This window comes from Garra rufa, chromosome 1, assembly GCF_049309525.1.
Source record: "Garra rufa chromosome 1, GarRuf1.0, whole genome shotgun sequence".
Taxonomy (NCBI): Eukaryota; Metazoa; Chordata; class Actinopteri; order Cypriniformes; family Cyprinidae; genus Garra; species Garra rufa.
In genome coordinates, this window is record NC_133361.1 from 23194108 (window position 1) to 23217596 (window position 23489).

Below are 23489 nucleotides of genomic sequence, written 5' to 3' on the forward strand. Positions count from 1 at the left end.
GATGTAACATCTGACATGACCTGACAGAGCTATCCAGAAACACAGATTATAGCTGCATATTCAGCCAGCGAATTATACACTGCATATGTGATACCAAATATAATAAATAATGACTATTAGATGAATATATAATTGACAATGTTTGTCAGTAAACAGCATTCTATTAAAATATGCAGAAAAAATGCTGTTTAAAGAAGTTTTAGATAAAGTTTAGCATGTCAGGATAAAATGAGAGGATGTTTTACACATCGAATGTGTCGCATTTGACCTTCTATTTGGTCGATGTAATTCACACTATCCAAAAAGATTCAATACACTAACAGAAACAAGTTTTTGAAATCAATTTAATTAAAAGCATCACACTGAAGGACAATGAAAATAATCATTGAATTAACAGGTTAAAACTATGCAAAATTCAGTATGTGAGTACAAAGAAAAAAAAAAAAACTTTTGTTCTGAGGAGATCAATACTGTGTTGTCTGCTATAATATTACTGTCTGTTTCCAAGTGAGAACCGGAAAAGTATGGACCTTTACACATTAATAAATACTGTTGTTGTAATATAAACACGCATAAACATATATATCTAGAAACCACAAAATACTATATTATTGATAAATGATAAACATTGAAAGATAATTAATCTTATTAAAAAGGATAAGCATAATTCACCGAAATTAACAAACTAATGGCATATAATTTAATAGCAAGAAACTGCAAATAGCAACAGACATAACTGCTCAACTCCAATGATTGCAACAATAGTTTCAGCTACTGGTAAACTAAGACATAACTAAAACGAAGCTTACCTTCTGCAGTTCAAGAGCAACAGAAGTTTGGATCAGCACATTTCCGCAGATAGCAGTTGTTGTTATCCGGTGGGAAAGATCAGTCAAACATGATGGGGTTTGATGGTGGTTTCGATCATCTCACTCAGTGTTGGCCAAAGCTCACGCCGATCGAAGAATAGTTTTAAAAAGCCTGGTAATCTCCGCCCTGCTGTCAGTTCATGACAGTCAACGGTGTGATTACAGCATCTCTCACAGGATGCCCCCATCACCATAACATGATGTAATACACAATAATCAAGATTAAGTAATTGATACAATAAATTAGTAGACTATGTTTAAGTTTTATTTGTATAATAATTAAGTTTTCAAAAGAATAAAAAAAACATTACACACTTTTTTGACACGTTAATACTTTTAAGATATAGCAAAAACATATAAAGAAAAAATAAAGCCTAAACAACGCCAAATCCTCACGCTCATGCAGCAACCTAGCAATTATATGCTGGAATGAAATATACATTTTTAAATTATAATAATAACAAATAATAAAGAATATTCGGAATGTTCGATATTACTTATCTTCATGAAGAAATAAATATAAGAGTAGTTAAGTAAGATCATAGCACAATGTTAAATATATCAAAATATTAAAACAATCTCTTATTTGATCAAACATACATTAAAAACAGTAATATATTCTTTCTTTCCTTTTTAAATTATGTTATTTATGATCCTGGTTATTATCTAGTCCGTCTCAACCTAAACTCGACGTCCTGGGATTTTTTTGTTTATTTAACCAGAGCATAGGCACGTGCACAGGTAGGGCTCAACCTGTGCAGAGCACATGCCCTTTTTGTAACTACACTCAGAAGTGCCCTTTTTTGGGGGGAGTTTTTATTTTATTTATTTTTTTATAAATCAATGCTATTGGTAATCCTTTACGTCTGTTTGTCTTTTTAACAAATATTTAACCAATTAAAGGCATTAAAAAGCGCATCTCTTAGAACGGCTCAAACTGTCAGTCAAACTTCACAACTCCGCCCAGTGGCGGACTGGGACTAAAAAACAGCCCTGGACTTTGACTCAGCTCAGCCCACAACAACAGATGTGTGTGAAAGCTAATCAGCAGCAGACACGGGTCTCAAAATACTTAAATCTTAACCCTTATGTTTCATCTTCCAAATTATAGCATTATCTCTGATGTTGACTAAAAGATGTGTTAAAAGCATAGTGTGGAATACTCACAGAAATAAACAGCCCTCTTTTAATGTCTCTCTGCTGAAAAACTATTCAGATGAGGTGACTACCTAAAACATACAAAAACAAATGGTAGAAATGGCATGCAATCTTAAACTATATTTATTACTAATCTCTTAATTAATTTGTGCAAAAAATACGGCTCTGCAAAAACTGTTCATCTAAAAAAGTCAAATCTTGTTTCCAGCTAAAAAGTATTTTTGATCTTGTTTTGAGACTTATATACACTAAGCAAGAGCAGAAGAGGTTATATTATTAATCTTATTTTGAGTATATTTGTCTTATTTTGAGAATTCTTAGCAAATTCTTATTTCATTTGTAGATTATTTCACTTAATTTAAGAAGCTTTCGACTAACCTAACCCTTAAAATTCTTGATTTTAGTCGAAAGCTTCTTAAATTAAGTGAAACAATCTACCAATGAAATGAGACAAATCACACTTGGTAAGAATTCTAAAAATAAGGCATATATATAAGATTAATAAACACCTTATACTCTTGCTTATATAAATAACAAGGTTAAAAATACTTTTTTAGCAGGAAACACTTTTGACTTGATTAGATGGAGTTTTGCAGTGTGCACAAAAACGGTTTAATTACTTATCAAATATTTCTTCTGCCTTCATGTTAATGCAGCGGCATGTTTATATCGTGTTTTATAGCTAATCAACTGTAAAAACTGCAATAGTTTTATTTCATTGGGGTATAGATAAAAATGTAGCAACCTGAAATTACATTTGCTAAAGTCAGATAACCTAGAAAATAACCCTAATTATCCTCCTTTCATGCTTACTTGCACTTACTTGCAATTCACTTGTCTGGGGAACTTCCCCCTGTTCCTGCACCTGTCCCTCATCTCTATGTCCCTGTGCTGCTGCGGCCGCAGCATCCTCCTTCACACCCTTTTCTTTCCTTTTTTTCCCTATTACCAACACCTGCAGTATCCCTGTTCTTTCTCTCAACTGCACTTGTAAACGGTTGAGTGACAAGCATTGATGAGTGAGCTTGCGCATCTATGGGCTTGTAGGCGCATTGTTGCCACCTATCGGTCTTGACATGGAACAACAGTAAATTATGAGCAAGAAAAAAAAAAGAAGAAAAAAAAAAACTGTGACGGCTGCACAGCGCACACAGTGCACAGAGGCCGACGGCCGTCCTACTGCAGCGGCCGTTCTGGTATTCTCCCGAACGTCCAGACGGCCAGTCCGCCCCTGACTCCGCCCCCTGAGCGCCGCGAACTTGGACTTATGCAGCGTTCCAGGCAACCCGTAACCCGTGTTTTTCCGACCTTCTACCAGTGAAAGTGCACTGGAACGGCAGTCAAACCCGTGACTTCCCACTCGTGAACTCGTACTAGATCGATGTACTCCCAGTTACGAGTTCTGACGTAACATAGCCCGCGAAACAACAAATGTTAGCCCTAATGCATGTGGCGTTTATGCAAGTGGCACACGGTGGAAAAATAGAGATTGGGACAATATAACGTTGCAATCAAATTAATAATAATATAAAAATAATAGTAATTCAAAAATGTGCCCAGGCAGTTTGGCGTGACTTGCCTGGAACGCTACAAAGTCGTGAGTCGTGGTTTGAAGAGGTGATTTACCAGTTAAAAAACCTGCCTGGAACGCAGAATTAGTTTCAGCACATCAGTCAGAGTCATAGAGCAGAAGCAGTCTTCGTCTTGTAATGGTAAAATATCTTGTTGTTTGAATAAGTGCAACGTTGTCTTTATGAAATAAACACTAGTATGTCTAGGCCTATAAAGGTTCATATAATGCATGTCCACAGTCCACACCAGAGCCATAGAGAAACATATGGCTCTGGTCCACACCGGTGTGATGTCGTCGTTTTAATGATGGACAAATTGCACACATTCGCTGGTCAAAAACCTGCGGTGTAACTGCATTTGAGTTTGACACCAAGCAACCGACTGATTCTTGTCAGCTAGGTAAAATATATTATTAGAAATTTCTGTTTTGATTTTATGGCTATCTGCTGAATGTGTTGATGCATGTAAATTACATGATGTAATTTATTAACATTTCATCATATTATATAGCCTATGGTCACACAGCATGGTAGGTTAAAGTTTACGATGCTATTACATTATGCATGTGTTTGCTGGCTAGATTAAAAAACAAACAAACAAACAAACAAACAAAAAAAACTAGTATTGTATACTCCCCGCTCGTCTTCACATGGATAAACATAGAAAAACATGGTTTACTACTGTAATAATGTTGTATAAAAAAAAAAAACTTTACACAATGAGAATGAGAATCATCAGGTCACTGTGCATATGTATATATTATCTGTATAAAAGTTATTAATACTAATTCATTATTATATAAGGATTTTATTATTATTTTTTTTTTTTTGTGGTGGAGGGGTTGGGGGGGGTGTGTGTGTGACTTTTTTCAGTTTCAGCACGTGCCCCTCAAAAGGTCTGTGCACGGCCCTGTGTCCCATCCTTAGATCCAGCAACTGAAAATATAGAAATGAATTTAAAATTCATATTTTAAATTGTTATACATAGTATTTAATTTAATTATTAAATTCTTGATGTTTACAGATGAAATTTTCAGACATTTATTGACACTCACCTTGATGGGTCACCAGGGTCAGTTTAGAGTAAACAGTGTTAGAATTTATACTGGTTTTCCCTAACAGACCTGCAGATGTGAGTTCAATCTCAGCATAGATGTGTTCAGTAGGTCCACTTACACTGTCTACAATCAATAATAGTCAAATCAAAATATTTAGAAAATAACTGCTGATTCAGTAAAAATATGACAAAATAATTTAAATGACATAATTTAAATCATTAGTTACCTGTAATTGTGTCATTATTAATCATTGCATCAACAGACTCATAAATATGAGCAGTTCCTGCAATAAATGAATACCGTAATTAGTTTGCAACAGTACATTTTCTTAAATTATTTTATCATACATCTTTTCAATCCCACAGAAAAATACTGTTCAGGTTGACTTAAAAATATACAGCACTAAGGAGTAAATATTTCAGACGCTATTAACATTCTGAATTACAGATAATAAATATATCTAAATGTTATAAATATTTTTGATAATAAAATGACATCCAGCTGAACTATAATGTCAGTTAAACAAATATCATGTTAAACTTTAGTTTTTTAGTTATGTCCTCATTCTCAGCTTGTACAGGTTTATAGGTATTTATTTATGGCCAACAGGTAAAGACTGACCAGACAGCAGTGTGTTGTTTCCCGCTTCACTCTGGTTCTGCTCTGATGTCTGACTGCTGTTCTGCTGTTGACTGACACTAGAGGGAGACTGAGATCTTCCACCTAGTCAAACATAAAATGATTATGTAAATGTTTTAAAACTGACTTCAGGCATACAGTACATGTTTCAGAAAGACAGAGTGTTTTAGTGACATGTTTTTATTGTCTGCTGTCTGCTGCTCATAGGCTGAATCCTACTGTAACTCAAACAGAACTAAATAAGTGACTAATTTGGAGCACTTTACATATGCAGCAAATATGAGTATCATACAAACATAATAGACAAAATGGAGTACTCGACTCAGTAAAATTGCGCAGAAACCTACTAGTTTTACCAGATTGAGAGACCAAATGTGTCAATGAATTTTAATATGTAAGATGATGAACCTTTGTTGTTTCTGTAGCACCACAGCAGGGTTGAGAAGACAATGATCAAAAATGTGACAGTCAGTCCTGCAGTCACTCCAGTTATCATGAGATTGAGATCTTCAGATCTTGATGTTCTGGAGTAAGCTGAGATACATATTTTACATTTTGATTATCACTGTAAATGATACAGAAACATTTTAAAAGTGTTTATTGTTCTTAGTCTCACCTGTGACTGAGATCCAGCTCTTGGGTGACTCTCCTCTCTCTGGGTGTTTGCAGTAGTAGAAACCATCAAGTGACTTTGAGACATTAAAGATGATCATCTCTGTAGTCTGACTCTGGATGAGTGATCCATCTTTATAGAAATCAGCTCTGAGGTATGATGGGGTTGAATGTTTATATAAACAACGTAGAGTCAGAGCATCTCCTTCAGTCACAGGATGAACAGGACTCTCCAGAATCACATCAGCTACAGAAACCGAAAAAACATTTGCCAGTTGCAAATACTATGATAATATTAGAAATATGGTAATATGCCCATTGAGACATTTTTTTGCCCACTGATGCTTCCAGCCCTTGTAAAATCAACCTGCTTTATGCAAACTGCTGGTGAAATGACCAAACACAGACTCACAGTATACAGTGATATTAACAGGATGACTGTACTCTCCAGATTCAGACTGACACCAGTACACTCCAGTGTCTGATGTGATGGTGGAGCTGATTGTACATGTAGATCCTGTTTGTGATCCCCACACTGATGATGAACAATCTTCCAGTCGTCCACTATCTGTGTATCTTCTCACTGTCCATCTATCAGAGTTACTCTGGTCCTCACAGCTCAGAGAGAGAGAGAGAAATGTGAAGTGTTGAGATCTGCTGGGACTGATGATCAGAGAAACTGGAGGAGAAACACCTGGAAAGACAATTACAGCTACAATTGGAAATGTTTTAAAATAAAGTTAATCATGAAAATTCTAGTGAATAAATCATAAAATAAATAATTGAAGACAGTTTAAGAACTGGAGATTCTAAAGATTCTATCTTGATTCTACAAGGGTGTTATAAATGTAGAGACTGGGAAATGTCATGTTCTAGTGATCTCACTGATGTTGTTGGCTGAAAAGTGTGTAAAAGTAGATCCAAACAACTAAATCACTCAAGGTGCATTTCAGGAAGGGAATCTTTGAGATCAATGATCTATCTCTGATAATATAGAGGGTCAGTTGCTCATTTTCTGTGCTGAGTAAATGGGACCCACTTTTTATTTATTTATTTTAGATGTCTTTTAACTACAGTATAGCTTCTACAGTCATTTAAATGGCTAAAAATTATTTAGTAGCACTAAATAATTTAGGCCAATTGCCTTGACTTATTTAGTAATGAGCAGTTTTTAAAGGTTGCTTGAAGATTCCCTTGATCCTCATCAGTTTGCACATATGGCCAGGTAGAGGGTAGAGGATGCTACAGCTACTTTGTTGAATTAGATTTGTTATTCACAATTTACCTCATTGCTTAATTACAAAACTGAAGTTTTAACTTTAAGCTCTGATTGGGCCACATTTTAAGTATTCTGCTGTTTATTAATGTGACAAGTTGTTATGTGGATTCTTCACCCATTACCTGTGGAAAAATCAGTGTAGTGCTCAGCCTATAGAGGTTGCTATATTTGCTATATTATGGACTGGGACATTTTTATTTCTGAAACTTATGTACATTAGTGAATTGGATTTTATATGATATGATATTGACATGATATGACCCCTGTAGAAATGAATAAGTATATGTGTCATATATTGCATTTAAACACTCTCATTTAAGTATGGTTCATTAACTCACTTTGAACTCACCAGTGACCCATAGTGGTTGTTTTTTGCTGTAGGTTGTGCTATAGACTGGGTTTTCTCTCTCTGCTCTGCACACATAAACTCCTGTGTGATTTAGAGCAGCAGAACTGACAGTGTAGTTTCCTCCAGCTCCTCTGCTGCTGTCTGAGAGCAACTGATAATGTTTGCTGTAGTCTATATAAAAGGAGAATTTAAAGTTACCTCAAGTTGTTTCTACAGGAGTATTGTAAATTACCTGTTGCTGTAAACCAATTTAGATTGATTCAGTACTATCTCAGTAATATTTTTATAATATTTAATAATATTTGTATTATTTAAATAAAATCAGTATATTCAGATGTTACCATATGAAGCACATTATAATTTACCTGATAAAATAGTTATAGTGTACCAGCTGAATGTCCAGCCTATAGAGGAGCCATTAACCTCACAGATCAGAGTCACTGGATCTCCTTCAGTCAACCACTTCTGAGGAGAAACACTTAAAACTGTCTGGGCTTCACCTAAAATAGATTATTCTGCAATTAATAACATGTTAATCATGTCTGTGTGTATGAACAGATGATCAAACTCACCTGATGCTGTCAGTGTAACTGTATCACTATGTTGTGATTTCAGTGATCCTCCTCTCTCTTCTCCATCACAGGAGTATTGACCTGCTTCAGACTCAGTAACAGACCAAAATGTGTGTTCCTGTAGTTTACTGAAAACACTGACTAAACTGTCTTTAGACCAGGTGTACTGCCAGCTAATGACTTCTTCACTGTCATCAATGTCACATCTGAGAGTGACTGTCTCTCCTCTGAATACATGTTGATCAGGTTTGATGGTTACTTTAGCTTTTGGTCTTTCTGTTCAATGACAACAATTCACAATGAAAATAATTTTGAAATAATTTTAAAATAATTTTACTGTATAAACAGTTACTTCATTATAAAACATACATCCTAAATCATGTTAGACTGAAGTTTTGTTCTCTATAGCTTTTATATCGCTTATTCAGTGTCTTATCAATCGTTTTCATTGTGTTTACAGAGCAGTTCATTATGTGATCAAAAATACTTGCCAAATATTTTCAATGTTACTGGTTCACTGTAATGTGTGTAATGTCCTCCTCTTCGTGCTCTGCACCTGTACTCTCCTCCATCAGAGACTTTCACTGAATCGATTGTTTTAGCTGCAGCTTCAGTAGATTCAGTATTTGAGTCTTTACTCCAGAGAAACTCCCATTCATCCCATGACTGATACATCTCACATCTCAGAGTAAATGAGTCCCCAGTGAACAATGAACTCTGTGGCAGCACAGTCAGAGTTGGTGTTGGAATATCTGTCAAAATAAAGTCACTGAGAATTTAGAAACATAAGTGGTGCAAGGTCTTCAGCAGAAGATCTTGTCCTCTTACTGTTGAATTACAGTAGTTTGATTTAATTTTTGTTTCTTGTCCCACCTCAGGACTGTCACATGAATATTTCTTGTTAAAAGCTTGTTAAAATGGTGCATTTATAATTACAATAAAATGTAACACTCATTTCTCAACTCTCAGTTTGTTTGTAAGAATCACTCATATGTGATAATACATATAAATCAAAGTGTGTCCAAAGTAGATGTTTGAAATCAGCACTAAAAACACAAAAAATCATTACAATGTGAACATTAAGCTGATTAACTGTGTTTTATGTAATCTTATAATATTTAGAGCTAATAGCATCTGTATGAGTATGGATGCTGACGGTCTGCAACATGAATATGCAAAAATGAAGATTTAAAAAGATAAAAAAAAAAATCAAAAACACTTTTGACCCTTTTGCAATAAATAAATGATTGTGATTGCACTTATCTGTCTCTCATGTTTTTCTCATACTGTACATAAATAGTTATGGTTAGGTTTAGAGGTAGGAGTGGGATTAGCAACTATAAAAATGTATTTTTAATGCTATATTGTTTCTAAAGTGGTAATTTCGCTGCATATTTCGGTCAATTATGTTTTACATCTTTTTATATTCACTATAAAATGGCTTAGGTTTGGGGGTAGGTTAAGGGGTCTACAAATCTAAAGCTAAAAAAATGCATTGATACAAATATCTTAATGATAGAAAAGGTAGGTAAAAATGTAAAAATACATAGCGATTTGTAAGTTTTAAACATTGAGATCTAAATTGTATGTTTTTGCATCAATAAAAATGTACAAAAATGTATGTTTTGTGCTTGTAAATGTTACGTATAAACATCGAAACAATGAGACCAGGCGTCTTTTTCAGTTCAGTTCTCTTCTCTTCACAAACAGCACTAACTGCACACGTCCTCTCTCTAACTTATCTTTTACTCATATATCATGATGTAGAACTGAATTTGAATATCTGAGAGCAGCAAGAAAAGAAGAAAAAAGAATCCAGGAACACTAAATCACTCAATCTTAACCATAATATAATATAAATTAAATTCTAAACGATACAGGAACATTTCAATAGTGTTTATTGATATACATTCTCACTTCTGACTGAGATCCAGCTCTTGGGTGACGATCCTCTCTCTGGGTGTTTGCAGTAGTAGAAACCCTCATGTGACTTTGAGACATTAGAGATGTTCATCTCAGTAGTTTGACTCTGAATGAGTGATCCATCTTTATAGAAATCAGCTCTGAGGTTTGGTGGAGTTGTAAACTGATATAAACAGCGTAGAGTCAGAGTATCTCCTTCAATCACAGGATGAACAGGACTCTCCAGAATCACACCAGCTACAGAAACAGAGGAACCATGAGCTGATTGCAAATAATAAGAATATATCAACAATGTGATGGTCATGTAAAAAAGAAGAAGAAGAAAAAAAATAGGATGTGTCCAATGAGGGATGCATCCTAAATGTGCAGTGGTAGGGGTCCTGAGGACAGGTTTGAGAAGCACTGGTCTAGGGAACAACTAGGGCTAGTTAATTTTGGCAAGAGCGACAGAAAAAACTTTGAAATTTGCATTAAACTTAGCATATAACATAAACTGACTCAAAAAAAGTTAGAAAGTTCAGAAGTTAGAAAGTTCAAGTTTAGCAAAATAATGTAAAAGTGGTTCCTGCTCTGTCTCTCTATCCATCAGAAACAGGTTATACTCCTATCTGCTTCTAGCACTTGTTTAATCAACCTACTTCATGCACTGATTGTAAACTGACAGTGAAATTAATAAACACAGAAACACATACTCACAGTGTACAGTGATATTAACAGGATGATAGTTTTCTCCAGATTCAGACTGACACCAGTACACTCCAGTGTCCTCTGGGATGGTGGAGTTGATTGTACATGTAGATCCTGTTTGTGATCCCCACACTGATGATGAACAATCTTTCAGTCCCCAACTATCTGTGTATCTTCTCACTGTCCATCTATCAGAGTTACTCTGGTCCTCACAGCTCAGAGAGAGAGAGACAGATGTGAAGTGTTGAGTTCTGCTGGGACTGATGATCAGAGAAACTGTAGTAGAAACATCTGAGAAGACAATTACAGCTACAATTTGGAAATCAAGTCAAGTCAGTTTTATTTATATAAGACTTTACACAATGTACAATGTTTCAAAACAGCTTTATAGAAAAAATATATTGTTGTACTAATATCTGCACTAATGCACATTAGTGGGCATCATATACAACTAACAGATATTAATCAAACTGTAAAATGACTGATTAAGTGTTTGTGTCTTGGTTTCACAGACAAGGCTCAAACCAAGCCAGGGTTAGGCCACAGTTCAATTAAGACATTTAAGTAATTTTTTATAAACGTGCCTTAAAAAAAACCCCATCAGGCTAACATTTTAGTCTGGGACTATTCTTTAGCCTTGTTTGTGAACCTGGGGGCATATAATCTATCCTATATAATTTGCTGGAGTGTCCATTGTTGTTGGTAAAGTCCCTGCTAGAATCAAGGTGTGATGTGTAACATAATTTTTTTAAAGGAGTCATACTGTATTTTTTAATACACTTATTCGCTTATTTTCTAGTAAAGTCCACTTATAATGTTAGTAACATTTTTGTGCCACGACAGTTATGTTTTAGTTTTTTTAATAACTATTTTCCGTCCTAGAATTAATTTGACATTTTTTCAGCTAACCTAGTTGTCACGGTTTTACTGGTTAGTTTGGTCCATTTAGTCTCTTCTAGTAGATGCAGTAACTACACATGACAGCAAAAGCATATTTCTCCACTGACACCATTTAAAAGTAGCTGTGTATTATAATAGGTTAAATTTCAAGACAAATCAAGCTCAAGACAAATCATTCAAGGAAAATTTCTGGAGTGTCTTATTCATTCTGTGATTCAGTTTGAACTCACCAGTGACCCATATTAACTGTGTGTTGCTGATGGCTGTGTTATAGGCTGGTTCTTCTCTGTTTGCGCGGCACACATAAACTCCTGTGTGATTTAGAGCAGCAGAACTGACAGTGCAGTTTCCTCCAGCTCCTCTGCTGCTGTCTGAGAGCAGCTTATAATGATATTTGTTGCCTTTAAAAAGCAAAAATGTGCAGTTAGCTCAAGAAATTAGTTAATTATTTTTACATGAGTCTTACAAATGACCTGTTTGGTTGGTATAATCAATGTATTCATATTGATTTAAAGGTGCCATATAATGGAAAACTGTATTTACCTTGGCATAGTTGAATAACAACAGTTCAGTACATGAACATGACATACAGTGAGTCTCAAACACCATCGTTTCCTCCTTCTTATATAAATATATAAAAGACCACTGAAAAATAGGTCAATTTCAACATAACAGCGACTATTACGTAATAGTCTCGGGATCAATAATAGTTATGCCCCCAACATTTGCATAGCCCAATCATCAGACGTTCTGCAGGTAGGCTATTGTGAAAAACAAAGCGAGGACAATAGCGAAAATGGCAGATCAGGGGAATAAAAGTTATGTTCCTGGCAGTGCAGGAGATGTTAAGTGCAGGGATGGGTTGGTGTCTGTACTCAGAAAGCAACGGAAATCAAATAAGGCATTCTAATAAAAATAAGGCGAGCCACTGAAGGGACATGGTTAGCTTCTTGCTAGCGCTAGCCTGTTACATGTAGTACATAAGATTTCACTTACCACATAAACAGAATAAGGAGAGATGACTGTGCGGATGATGGCGAATGATTTGCAGATCCTGATCACTGCTGACAGCATCTAAACTTGTCAAATGTGGTAAGTACTGCCAATGTAATATAACCTTACACAGAGCACGTGCGATCGCCAATCTCAAAAGTGAAACTAAAAAGTTATAGTGCATTCAAAAACGGCAGTTTCAATGCCCCTCATATTAATAGTGGCTCCAGATCCGTAATTAAATATATATTTTCCTCCATATGTTTCCTTACTGCTGTGTGAGAGCAAGCTGCTCTGTGAAACAGCCAATCAGAGCAGAGCTCCTCATTATTATTCAGGAACCTTCCAAATAAGGTAATAACAGACCATTTAATTCTAGGGACAAATCCTACGGTTTCTGGAGAATTTTAGCCCTTACCTAAGCCATATACCTTCTATGTAGATATCAGAGAACAATTTTAAATATTGTATAAATACATTCTATGGCACCTTTAATATTTTTAATTCCTATAATATTTTGACCAAACCAGTTCATTCAGATGTTACATGAAACACATTATATCTTACCTGATGAAACAGTTAGAGTATACCAGCTGAATGTCCAGCCTGTAGAGGAGCTGTTAACCTCACAGATCAAATTCACTGTATCTCCTTTAGTCAACCATTTTTGTGGAGAAACACTTAAAACTGCTCTGGGATCTGAAATTAAGAAAATTAGAAAATACTGTTATGTTTTTACTGTATAAACACAGTTACTTGACTGTTGATGAGCTAATATGCTTTATTTTAGATGCATGATACAGAGCCCCACACCAACAGTGAAGAATGTATTCTTCTCCCTGTCTGCATAGTGGATATCATCATAAAATATCAAAACCAACTGCCTCCTGTCCTTGTAACAGACACTTTGTTTCCTCTACCTTCCTGCCTTTTGCTACCACAGAGCTCTTACTCTATATTTCTATATTTTAATTTGACAGAGAGGGTAATAAATATATCCGCTAGCAAGCAATTATTTAGATTATAGTATGTTGTCCCCCAAACCAAGAAAAAAAATGGAGGTACTGGAGGTACTACTAAGCACTTGGCTTTGTAACAGTAAAGTAATAGTTAGTGTAGAAATATATTAATCAAATTCACTCACTTTCAGTGTGTCCTGAGTGGATGGTTGAAATAAGCACTAAAAACTCAAACAGAAAAACTCATTATAGTGTGAACAATAGGCAGACCAACTGTTCATTTTAAGCATCTTAGAATTTGCCTGCATGAGTACAGCTGATGATCTGGTTAAAATATTTAAGAAAAATGTTAAGATATTGTGTGGCTGACTCTTTGTGAGTCCAGATAAACTTTACTGAAACTTCAAGCCAACAACCCTGATCACAAACAGAAACTCTTACTTAATGTGCAGTAGTGACTATAATAGAAACAATTCAGCACCATTACAAATCACAAAACTGAATGACTGACCAAAGTTAATTTCTCTTTGACAAAAAGCACTAACTACATCTCAAACTCATGTTTCACTCATATATCATGAACTATAGCTGGATTTGAAACTCTGAGAGCAGTAAGAAAAGACATGAATCGAGGAACACTTAAACACTCAATCATTTACATAATATGCTAACAGTTATCATCCACTGAAATACAATGAGAGAAAATAATACTCACAGAGCACAAGAGGAAGTTGACTGAGGTCCATACTTACTGAATGATGACAAACGTTAAAGACACAGACTGTGCTAAAGCCTCAAGACTTCCTGAAACCTGCAGCCAGATCTTTAGAAACACCATGACAGATTAAAGACATACAAATGCACTTTATGTGTTACAGAAAATCTTTTAATAATGTTGCTAATCTGGTAACATGTTTTCAGAAAACTGTTACACAGACTAACGTTTTCTACAGAAATGTTGCATGACTCATTCAGTATTAATTTCAACATTTGCTATTATAAAAAAAGGTTACATACTGGTGTGTTCAATGAACAAGGTAAATGAAACAATATTTTGATGGCTCTTTATTGTAATGCCAGTATAAGCTGTTTTACACATTTACTGAAATAAAGCGAACAACTGCTGCTCAACTCACACTGGTTAGTGCCACTGAACTAAAATAGAACAGCTCATGTCTGTCTACATCTAATATAATCTCTGACACTGAGGGTGTTGAGTTTGATGGATATATTTGTATCTGTGAACAGAGTATAATATTTATACACAAAGGCAAGGGATAGGCATTAAAACAAATTTAACGATTATGCTTTCAGTTCCTCTTAAAGAATCTATCTTAACAATTTGAACAGTCTTACACATGATGGAAAACTGTAGCAAATGAGAGGAAATTTACTATTTTTTTGATTTCTTATAAACAGCTTAGAAAGTTGTAGCCTACATCAGATATGGGTCAATATTTAACTGTGAGATGAGTGAAAGAGGAACTACTTGAGAAAGTAATGTGTCTAAGTTATTTTAAGAATGTCTAGTTGATGGTGCTGTGACGGTAAATAAACAACATGCAGTGTGAAGAGAAGCTCATACAAGTGGTTTTCAGATCTTGTTTTGGTACTTTGGTACTTCATGCAGAATGAGAAATGTTAGTAAAAACTTAACACATAAGAATTTTATGGTGCATTTTAAGTGAAGCATGAGAAGAAGCAATATACATATATTTTTTCTATCCTTATTACAGTTTTTTCTCAATTGACACTAAGCCAAATCACAAACATAAGACAATTTTCAAAAGGACTCCTAAGAATTAATAATGCTATTTTTGTGTTTGACCACTTGAACACACAATTATGCTTTGACAACATATGTTCCTGTTCAGTAGCATTTAAAAACCAATATAATGTCACCTCTACCCACAGTTCTCAACAAGTCAACATTAATATGCAACATTTTTACACACCGGTTAGAAAAACAGGGTGTTTAAAAAATAAAAAAGTATGTAAATTCATTGGCTGTGAAAAAAAGGATCAATAGTATTCTTTTTAACTGCATACTAACTGTAATTAAAGCTGCGAGCAGCGATGAACGGGTCCTCAAAATACAAACAATGAAAGAGTTAGTGACCCTTTATATTTTCTCAAAGATAAGACTCTCAAAGATCAGACATATTTATGTAATTACACTACATCAATGTACATTTCTTCCTCAAAGATGGTCTGCAGCATGTGTCACTGCTCTATCACCCTCTCTCCTGCTCTCTCACCCTCTCTCCCTTTCACCCCTCCCCCTTGCACTCTCTCACTCTGACTGAACACACACACACACACACACACACACACATAGACAGACACTCAGGAAGCGTGGGAGCAGGTTTCTGATTTCTTTTTTTAATTTTCTTTAATTCATAGAAGCTTGTATAAAATTGATATTAACAGCACTTGCTCAGAATGATTAGATCTCTGTGTGAAAAAAGTTTTAAAGAGTTTGGATGCTGCACTTTAAAGATAAAAAAAAATACGCTCACGTCAACACCGTTCAAGATATTCCAAATCCGCTCGCACTTTAGCATCTTCAGAATCTTCTCTTCATGTTAAAAAAGTTTGGTGTGAACAGCTTGTTCTTCTTAGTAGGAATGTGAATTTGTTTACAGCCTGATTTTTTCCAAAAATCCACATTCAAATCAAAATAGCCGGCGCCTGTTCATCTTAGCTAATGAGTTTAATTTAGAAAGTTGTCCAGATTGATGAGAACAATATATGTACAGAGTTTGGTGACTGTAGGAAAAACTAACCCCCCAACTTTTGTCAAAAGATGGCGCTATAGAGTGTCTGCTCCACGCCCATTTATGGTCTTTTGCCAGTGTCTAACTATCATTAATATTGATGTGTGTGTTGAGTTTCATGAAATTCTAAGCATGTTATCTGCCTCGAAAAGACATGAACCTAATTTTAAAGTTTGACATGTTGCCATGGCAACAGCATTTGATTTATCATCGACCCCTTTACATATTCTCATCGGCTGTGTTTTGACATTATTTTGATGAAGTTTGAAGAAAATCGAGTAAAATTAAGAGGCTGATTTCAAAGCATTTTGAAAATGACTCACTTCCTGCTACCAGTTGGTGGCGCTGTAACTTTGACTCATAATAGTCACGTTTATGTAATCGGCATCATACAAAGAACAAACTGGTGAAGTTGCATCAGAATCAGGCAATGTGTGCAACAGTTATTAGACACTTCCTGCTTCTCATTTCTCGCCATAATTTTGTCGCCTTGCCACGGCCAAACCGTTCGAGATATCAAAAATCCCCTCGCAATTTAGCGTCCCCAATGTCTTGTGATCATGCTGGCCGAGTTTGGTGACAATCCCATGGAAATCCTGGGAGGAGTACATTAAATTCCAGAGCATGAACTTTTTAAACAGCCCTAAATATCTCACTTCCTGTTGGGTGGAGCCTATGACATAGAGCACACAAGTTGTTCGGCTCAGTGAGATCTATATGTGTACCGAGTTTCATATCAATACAACACGGTCTCACCCCAAGTCGTCACATATTGACGTTTGGTCAGGACCCTTTGGCGTCGCATTTTGACCCACAGGGTACCCCTTCAGCGTCATTTTTGGATGTGCAGGGTCCTCCACTGCTTTAAATAAGAAACCCTTGGCGTCAATAAGCTGACGCGAAAGGCACTGTGAATTTTATCGTCATGATTAAATGATATATTGGGTAATAATATTGCCATTATTGCATATGTATTGAGGTGTGATTTTTCAATGCAAACAGTCACAACAGTTTTATTTATATTACACTATTTACACATTTACGAGCACATAACCCAACCCCTGCCCATAAACCTAACCATTTGTCAATAAAACACAGATAAAACAGGCAGATACAACTACAGTCACAATTTATTGAAAAAATATGAATATTCCAAGTCTTCTGAGGCAAAACGACTGATTTGTGAGAGGAACAGACGCGATCGCCGTCTCTCCGTCCGCTGTAAAGCTCATCCTGTTTGCCGCAGTCCGTGCGCAAATTCAAAAAATGCCGCCAGACAGCAGAAGCATTACGTCAGCCTTGGTTGTGAAATTCTATTGACTCTTGTGTGTCTCGTGACCGATTACGTCATGCTAATGCTCGGGCGTATTTTTTGAATAAGAATGTGAGCACGTTAATGAAGTGGGATAATTTTTAGCGATTAAAACCTTATGTTTTACTTTCTTCTTCGCATAAAGATATCGTATGGCTTCAGAAGACTTGGAATGCAACACGACTTGTTTGTAATGCGTTTTTACTGCTTGTTTATGGTCAGTTTTTGCAATAAATACATGTGACTGTACTTATATTTGCCTGTGCTTTGTATTGTTCAGAAGTGGGTAGGTTTAGGGTAGGGGTGGGTTTAGGTGCTCCAGTCAAAGTATAAATTTATATAAAATTGTTTACATTTTTACAAATGCATGTAAACCAGTAAGACAAACAAGTGAAAACAGTGGAGGACCCTTCACGCCAAAAAACTACGCTAAAGGGGTACCTTAAGCGTCAAAATGCGACGCCAAGGGGTCCTGACCAAACGTCAATATGTGACGACTTGGGGTGAGACCGTGTTGATCAATACGTGCAAGTATGTGTGCGCAGTACATCAAGTTTTCAAACTGTGTTCCAGGGGGCGCTGTAGAGGCTCTGAACCACGCCCGGGTCCCAGCCTCTGTGGCGTCCGGACGACGGTGTGCATATTTTCAAAAAATTTTGAGTATGTTAAGGCCCCCATAAGTGCCCGGAAGGTTGAAAAAAAAAAAAAAAAAAAAGATGAATCCTTAGAAGAACAATAGGGCCCTTTTGGGCTCGGGCCCTAAAAATTTATGTATTGCAGCAGAATTGTGTTTCAAGATGCAACATACTTAATAACTGACATGTAAAACCTGAATGACTGCAGTAAAATGTCTTGATTTATTTGCTTGTACTGTGACACTGAAAGAATGTTTTAAAGGGGTCATCAGATGCCCATTTTCCACAAGTTCTCATGATTCTTTAGGGTCTTAATGAAAAGTCTATAATATACTTTGGTTAAAAATTCTCAATAGTAGTGTAAAAAAAACCCCACCCTTTTACCTTGTCAAAATCAGCTCTGTAAAAAATCAGCTCTGCTCGCCCCGCCCCTCTCTGCTGTGGAATTAGGAGCTGTAATGTTTACTTTAGCTGCATTTAGCTGAATTTATCGGAGAAACTTGCCAACAAGCACATTATTAAGAAAGGCCATTTGCTAAGATGCATAAAAAAACCCTTATACTCACTTCTGCTGTGGGTGAAGCTGCATCATGAATGACTCACACGAACATAGATGCACATGTAGATCAGGATTGGTGCTTTCCTTTTAAAAACGGAAGTAACGTTAATCCTCTGCATCTTCAGCAGCTCAGATGTTGGGAGTAAATGGCGACTGCTATGTTCATTATTACATCCAACAACAGAACACCTCAATCGCTCAATTAGAGAGTCTTCCTCTGCACCTGAGTCGACACAATGGCGATCAGAGTTGGACTGTTTCAGCTCGGTGAGGGCGGGTTAAAGGTAAGATGCTCATGCCAATCAACTGTTTCATCACACCGACAAGAAGCTGAGAATGACCTGATTTTAAAAAGGTGATATTACTAAAGATTATATGTTCAAATAACATGTAAAAGTTAGTTTTTCATGTGATGACCCCTTTAACAAAGCATCAGCTACACAATATGTTTAAAAGGAACTGTTTATAAATAGGACTCTCCAGAATCACAAAAGTCTTATTATGTGCTCATTGCACATAGTAAGACTGTGGTGACAACAATAAAAACTTGAACAATAAAAGTCATGCTAATATGCATGCTTCACAGTTGTACTGTATTCCGTTAATGTATCATCTCTAGTGACTGAAATAATAATTTAAAAAAGTACATCCACACGACTAAAAAAAGTGAAGTTTACCTTGTAGAGTTTAATAGTAACAGAAGCTTAGATCAGCACATTTCTGCAGATAGAAGTTGTTGTTATCCGGTGGAAAAGATAAGTCAAACATGATGGGGTTTATTATTGGTTTTGTTGCAGGTTAAAGGTCATTGCACGCACGGTCTGAAATTTTATGTTTTTTTTCGGTTTTCTTATGCTTGTTAAAATGCTTGTTAAGGATGCAGAAACGCAGAAAATCGAACCTGATCCACATTTATTATGATGGACGAAAGTTTTGGAGGCAGTCTGTAAACTCGATTACATTAAAGGGATAGTTCACCCAAAAATGAAAATTCGATGTTTATCTGCTTCCCCCCAGGGCATCCAAGATGTAGGTGACTTTGTTTCTTCAGCAGAACACAAACAAAGATTTTTAACTCAAACCGCTGCAGTCTGTTAGTGATTTAATGGCAGTAGATGGGCACCAAACCTTTGAAAGTAAAAAAAAAAAAAACATGCACAGACAAATCCAAATTTCACCCTGCGGCTCGTGACGATACATTGATGTCCTAAGACACGAAACGATCAGTTTTCGTGCGAAACTGAACAGTATTTATATATATATTTTTTACCTTTGATACACAGCAATGTCGCTGTATTTTATGGTTTCATTGTTAGTCTCAGCACAGAGAAATTGCCTTTTGTGTCCCACCACGGCAAACGAAGTTAATATTACATGTGTAACACCAGGTCAGCAGAGGGAGCCCTTACTCAGTACAGACTGTTACTGCTCCCTCTGCTGCTTCTCTGGTTACTTCCTGTTTGGCAGCCATATAAAGAAGGCCATGCCAAGCAGGAGGTTGCGAAGTATTGTTTTGCTCTTGCGAACTCTACCAAGCGTTTTCCTGGTTTCCTTGCTGTGTTGTTTTTTCTAGCCTTTGCCATAGTTCTGTTTTGTTTCTTAAGTCATAGCCATAGTTTTCCCTAGTTTCATTGTTTTGTTTCTTTTGCTACTTTGGACTGCCCTCTTGGATTTTGACCATCGCCTGTCTTATCGGATTACGCTTTTGCCTTGCTCTGTATGTTCCTGATTGCTGGTGTTTGACCCTGCCTGTCCTGACTACAAGCTGCTCAATAAAGGTAGCATTTGGATCCTCATCTCGGTCGTCCTCGGAACAGAGCATAGTTCAAAAGTTCACAGAGTGACCCTCAAGGACCACGAAGTATGAGTATTGATTTCAGTGGTTCATTGAGTCCATGGCAAAATAAGTCTATGAATGCACAGTCCAGGAAATCAGAGTGGTGAATAATGTCCAGAAAATCCTGGATATGGTCCTCGAGGGGGCCGATTACCTTGTGTCCTGAGGACGAAGCTGATGACTGGGTCCATGTTGCGATGCTGGTGAGTAAAGCTGCTGGATCGGGGGTGGCGAAGTATTCTGTTACAAGGACGACTGAGATGAGGAATTATCATGAAATCACGTTGGTCTGTCCCAGGGCTCTGAACCGGTTTAAGGAACGAAAACGAAAAACGAAAACAAATGACATTAAACAGGAACAGGAACAAAAACGAAAACAAAATCAATTTTAATCGTTCTGAACAGAAACAGAAACAGAAATTCCAAATTAACCGGTTAATAACGGTATTTTTATCGTTCTCTTTATTATATCAATTTGGCAGACCAAAAACATGAATTCAAATTGTGTGCGCAAATGCGACGGTGACGCATACATACACCGTGAAATGCCCGCGAAGCAGACGTCATAAGCAGAGCCCTTTCTGATGCGACGAGCTTAAGGTTACCAAACACCTGGCTGTTTCATGTACAAAGGTATGTTTAGGTTTAAGTTATTGTAGCCTAATTAAAACTTGTAGTTAAAATTGTCTATTGTTTTTAGTTCTCTTTTGTTTGAGTGAAAATAGCCTATAATAGGCTATGTATAGGCTATTAGGTAAGGAATAATTAAGTCAACAGGTTTTTATCGCAGATTAAGCCTTGTGGTCAGAATGTGAAGCGGATGGTCTTGAAGGGGCTTATTTCGCTATAGTATTATCAAACAAGAAAATTGTTTAAAAAAAAAACGATTAGCTCATTTGTAACGCGTTTCCAGGCACGGCCGTAGCCAGCTATGAGGTCACCGAGGTCCGGCCATTGGTCATTTTTGTATATTCAAAAATAAAATGCCAAGCTCTCTGAATGATTATTAAGCCGTTTAAACCACCTCATATCACATGAGTGTTTGCAATTCATGTTGATGCGAGAAGCTAGCGCAGTGAACGGGGCTTGAGAGCGCGTTGAGTGAGAGCGCGTGTGCAGCCGCCAGATCCACCTATTATACGTGTATTTTTCCAATTTAGTGTGACACTTTGGGACGTTTATAAAGTGGAAAGTTGAACGTTAGTGTTACTGATATATTAATCTTGTTTAAAAAACACAAGCTTTGAACTTATTTCGGATATCTTTTTCTCTCTTTTTGTAATTGCTTGTTTTTCGTAGCAATATCTGGCAACATTGTACTTTCATAAAAAAAAATCTTCTGACGCTAGGCTATATCAAAGACTATAGAATACCATCTTACCATTTTACCATTCTTAAAAGGACTTTGGCTATATGTAGTGCATTTGAGGGTGTTAATATAGCACAATTTTTTTTTAACACCTTACTTCGGACCGCGCTAATTTTCAAACCCTGGTCTCGTTTACTTTCGGTTTTAAAGACAAGAAGTTCAAATGACACGAACACGGAATTTGGTTTAATCATTTGTAAACATAATGCCAAACATGTTATTAAAAGGCACACACTATCTATCTATCTATCTATCTATCTATCTATCTATCTATCTATCTATCTATCTATCTATCTATCTATCTATCTATCTATCTATCTATCTATCTATCTATCTATCTATCTATCTATCGTGCTGTGCAATAAAATAACGTTATTAACCGGTATTTTTTCTAGAAAACCGTTCTCGGAACGTATTGTTTAATGAGGAACGCAAGAACAGAAACGTTATAATATCGATTCTGCTCGGAGTGAACCGAATGGATTTTTTTTTTCCGTTTTTAAGCCCTGGTCTGTCCTATAATGCCCGATGAGTTTGGAAAACACCTGGCAAGAGATCAGAAACCATTATTTCATACAGAATAACTATAGATCCTTCAGATTCCCAGCTCCTCTTCAGTTCACCTAACTCATTTTCTGTAGGGTTCAGGTCAGGGTACTGGGACGGCCATGGCAGAAGGTTCATTTTGTCCTTAATGACACATTTTTGGGTTTGTTTTAGATCATTGTCCTGATGGAACGTCCAACCACGACCCATTATAAGATTTCTAATAGACACAGTCAGGTTTAGATTTTTTTTTTTAATCTGTTGTAATCTGAGAGAATTCACAATGCCATGTATCTAAATAAGTTCTCCAGCTGTGATCTTTGTGAGTCTTTGGCCACTCAAACTCTCATCTTCACCATGCATTATGACAATATAGACATATAGACAATATAGTCTTCTTCCAGGCATAGATGTGTTACATTTTTTGTTGATTAGAACAATAATTATTGCCCTGATGGTGGAAAAAGTTATTTTTTTTTTACAGCCACTTTCTAATTTGTGAAGCTCAGCAATGTTGTTCTGCACATGAGAACTATATTCTTTGGTTTTACACCTTGTGATGGACTAATAAAGGAAATTAATGCTTTGTGTTCCTCATATTTATAATCCTGTGTGACAGGTAGTCATAGCTGGACAATTTCATGCTCCTAGTCACCCTGTTGGGCTAAAAAATGTAAATATGAATGGGAATGTACTTCAGAGATATTTTAATCTTGAGGAATTTTAAGAGTGCCCAAAACAAAACAAAAACTAAATAAAAAATAAAAATAATAATAGAGACTATTCACTATTATAATAATAAACATGTAATTATAAGAATAAAATTACAGTAAAATTACAACATTATAGTTTATTCCATCTATTACTGTGAACAAATATATATTC

At 36.1% G+C, this 23489-nt stretch overlaps 1 protein-coding gene across 1 annotated transcript; it reads right to left on the reverse strand.

The window, feature by feature from the left end:
- Positions 1-4487: 4487 nt before the first annotated feature.
- On the reverse strand, positions 4488-22814 carry LOC141297372 (Fc receptor-like protein 3). The gene is made up of 17 exons (XM_073827840.1): positions 22682-22814; positions 20844-20929; positions 13178-13334; positions 11848-12018; positions 10727-11008; positions 10025-10267; positions 8595-8859; positions 8108-8379; positions 7901-8035; positions 7536-7706; positions 6320-6601; positions 5912-6154; positions 5704-5829; positions 5278-5379; positions 4883-4939; positions 4654-4779; positions 4488-4534 (listed from the first exon to the last, which is right to left on the reverse strand). The coding sequence occupies exons 1-17, from the start codon at positions 22812-22814 to the stop codon at positions 4488-4490; spliced, it is 2898 nt and encodes a 965-aa protein (XP_073683941.1).
- Positions 22815-23489: the final 675 nt, after the last annotated feature.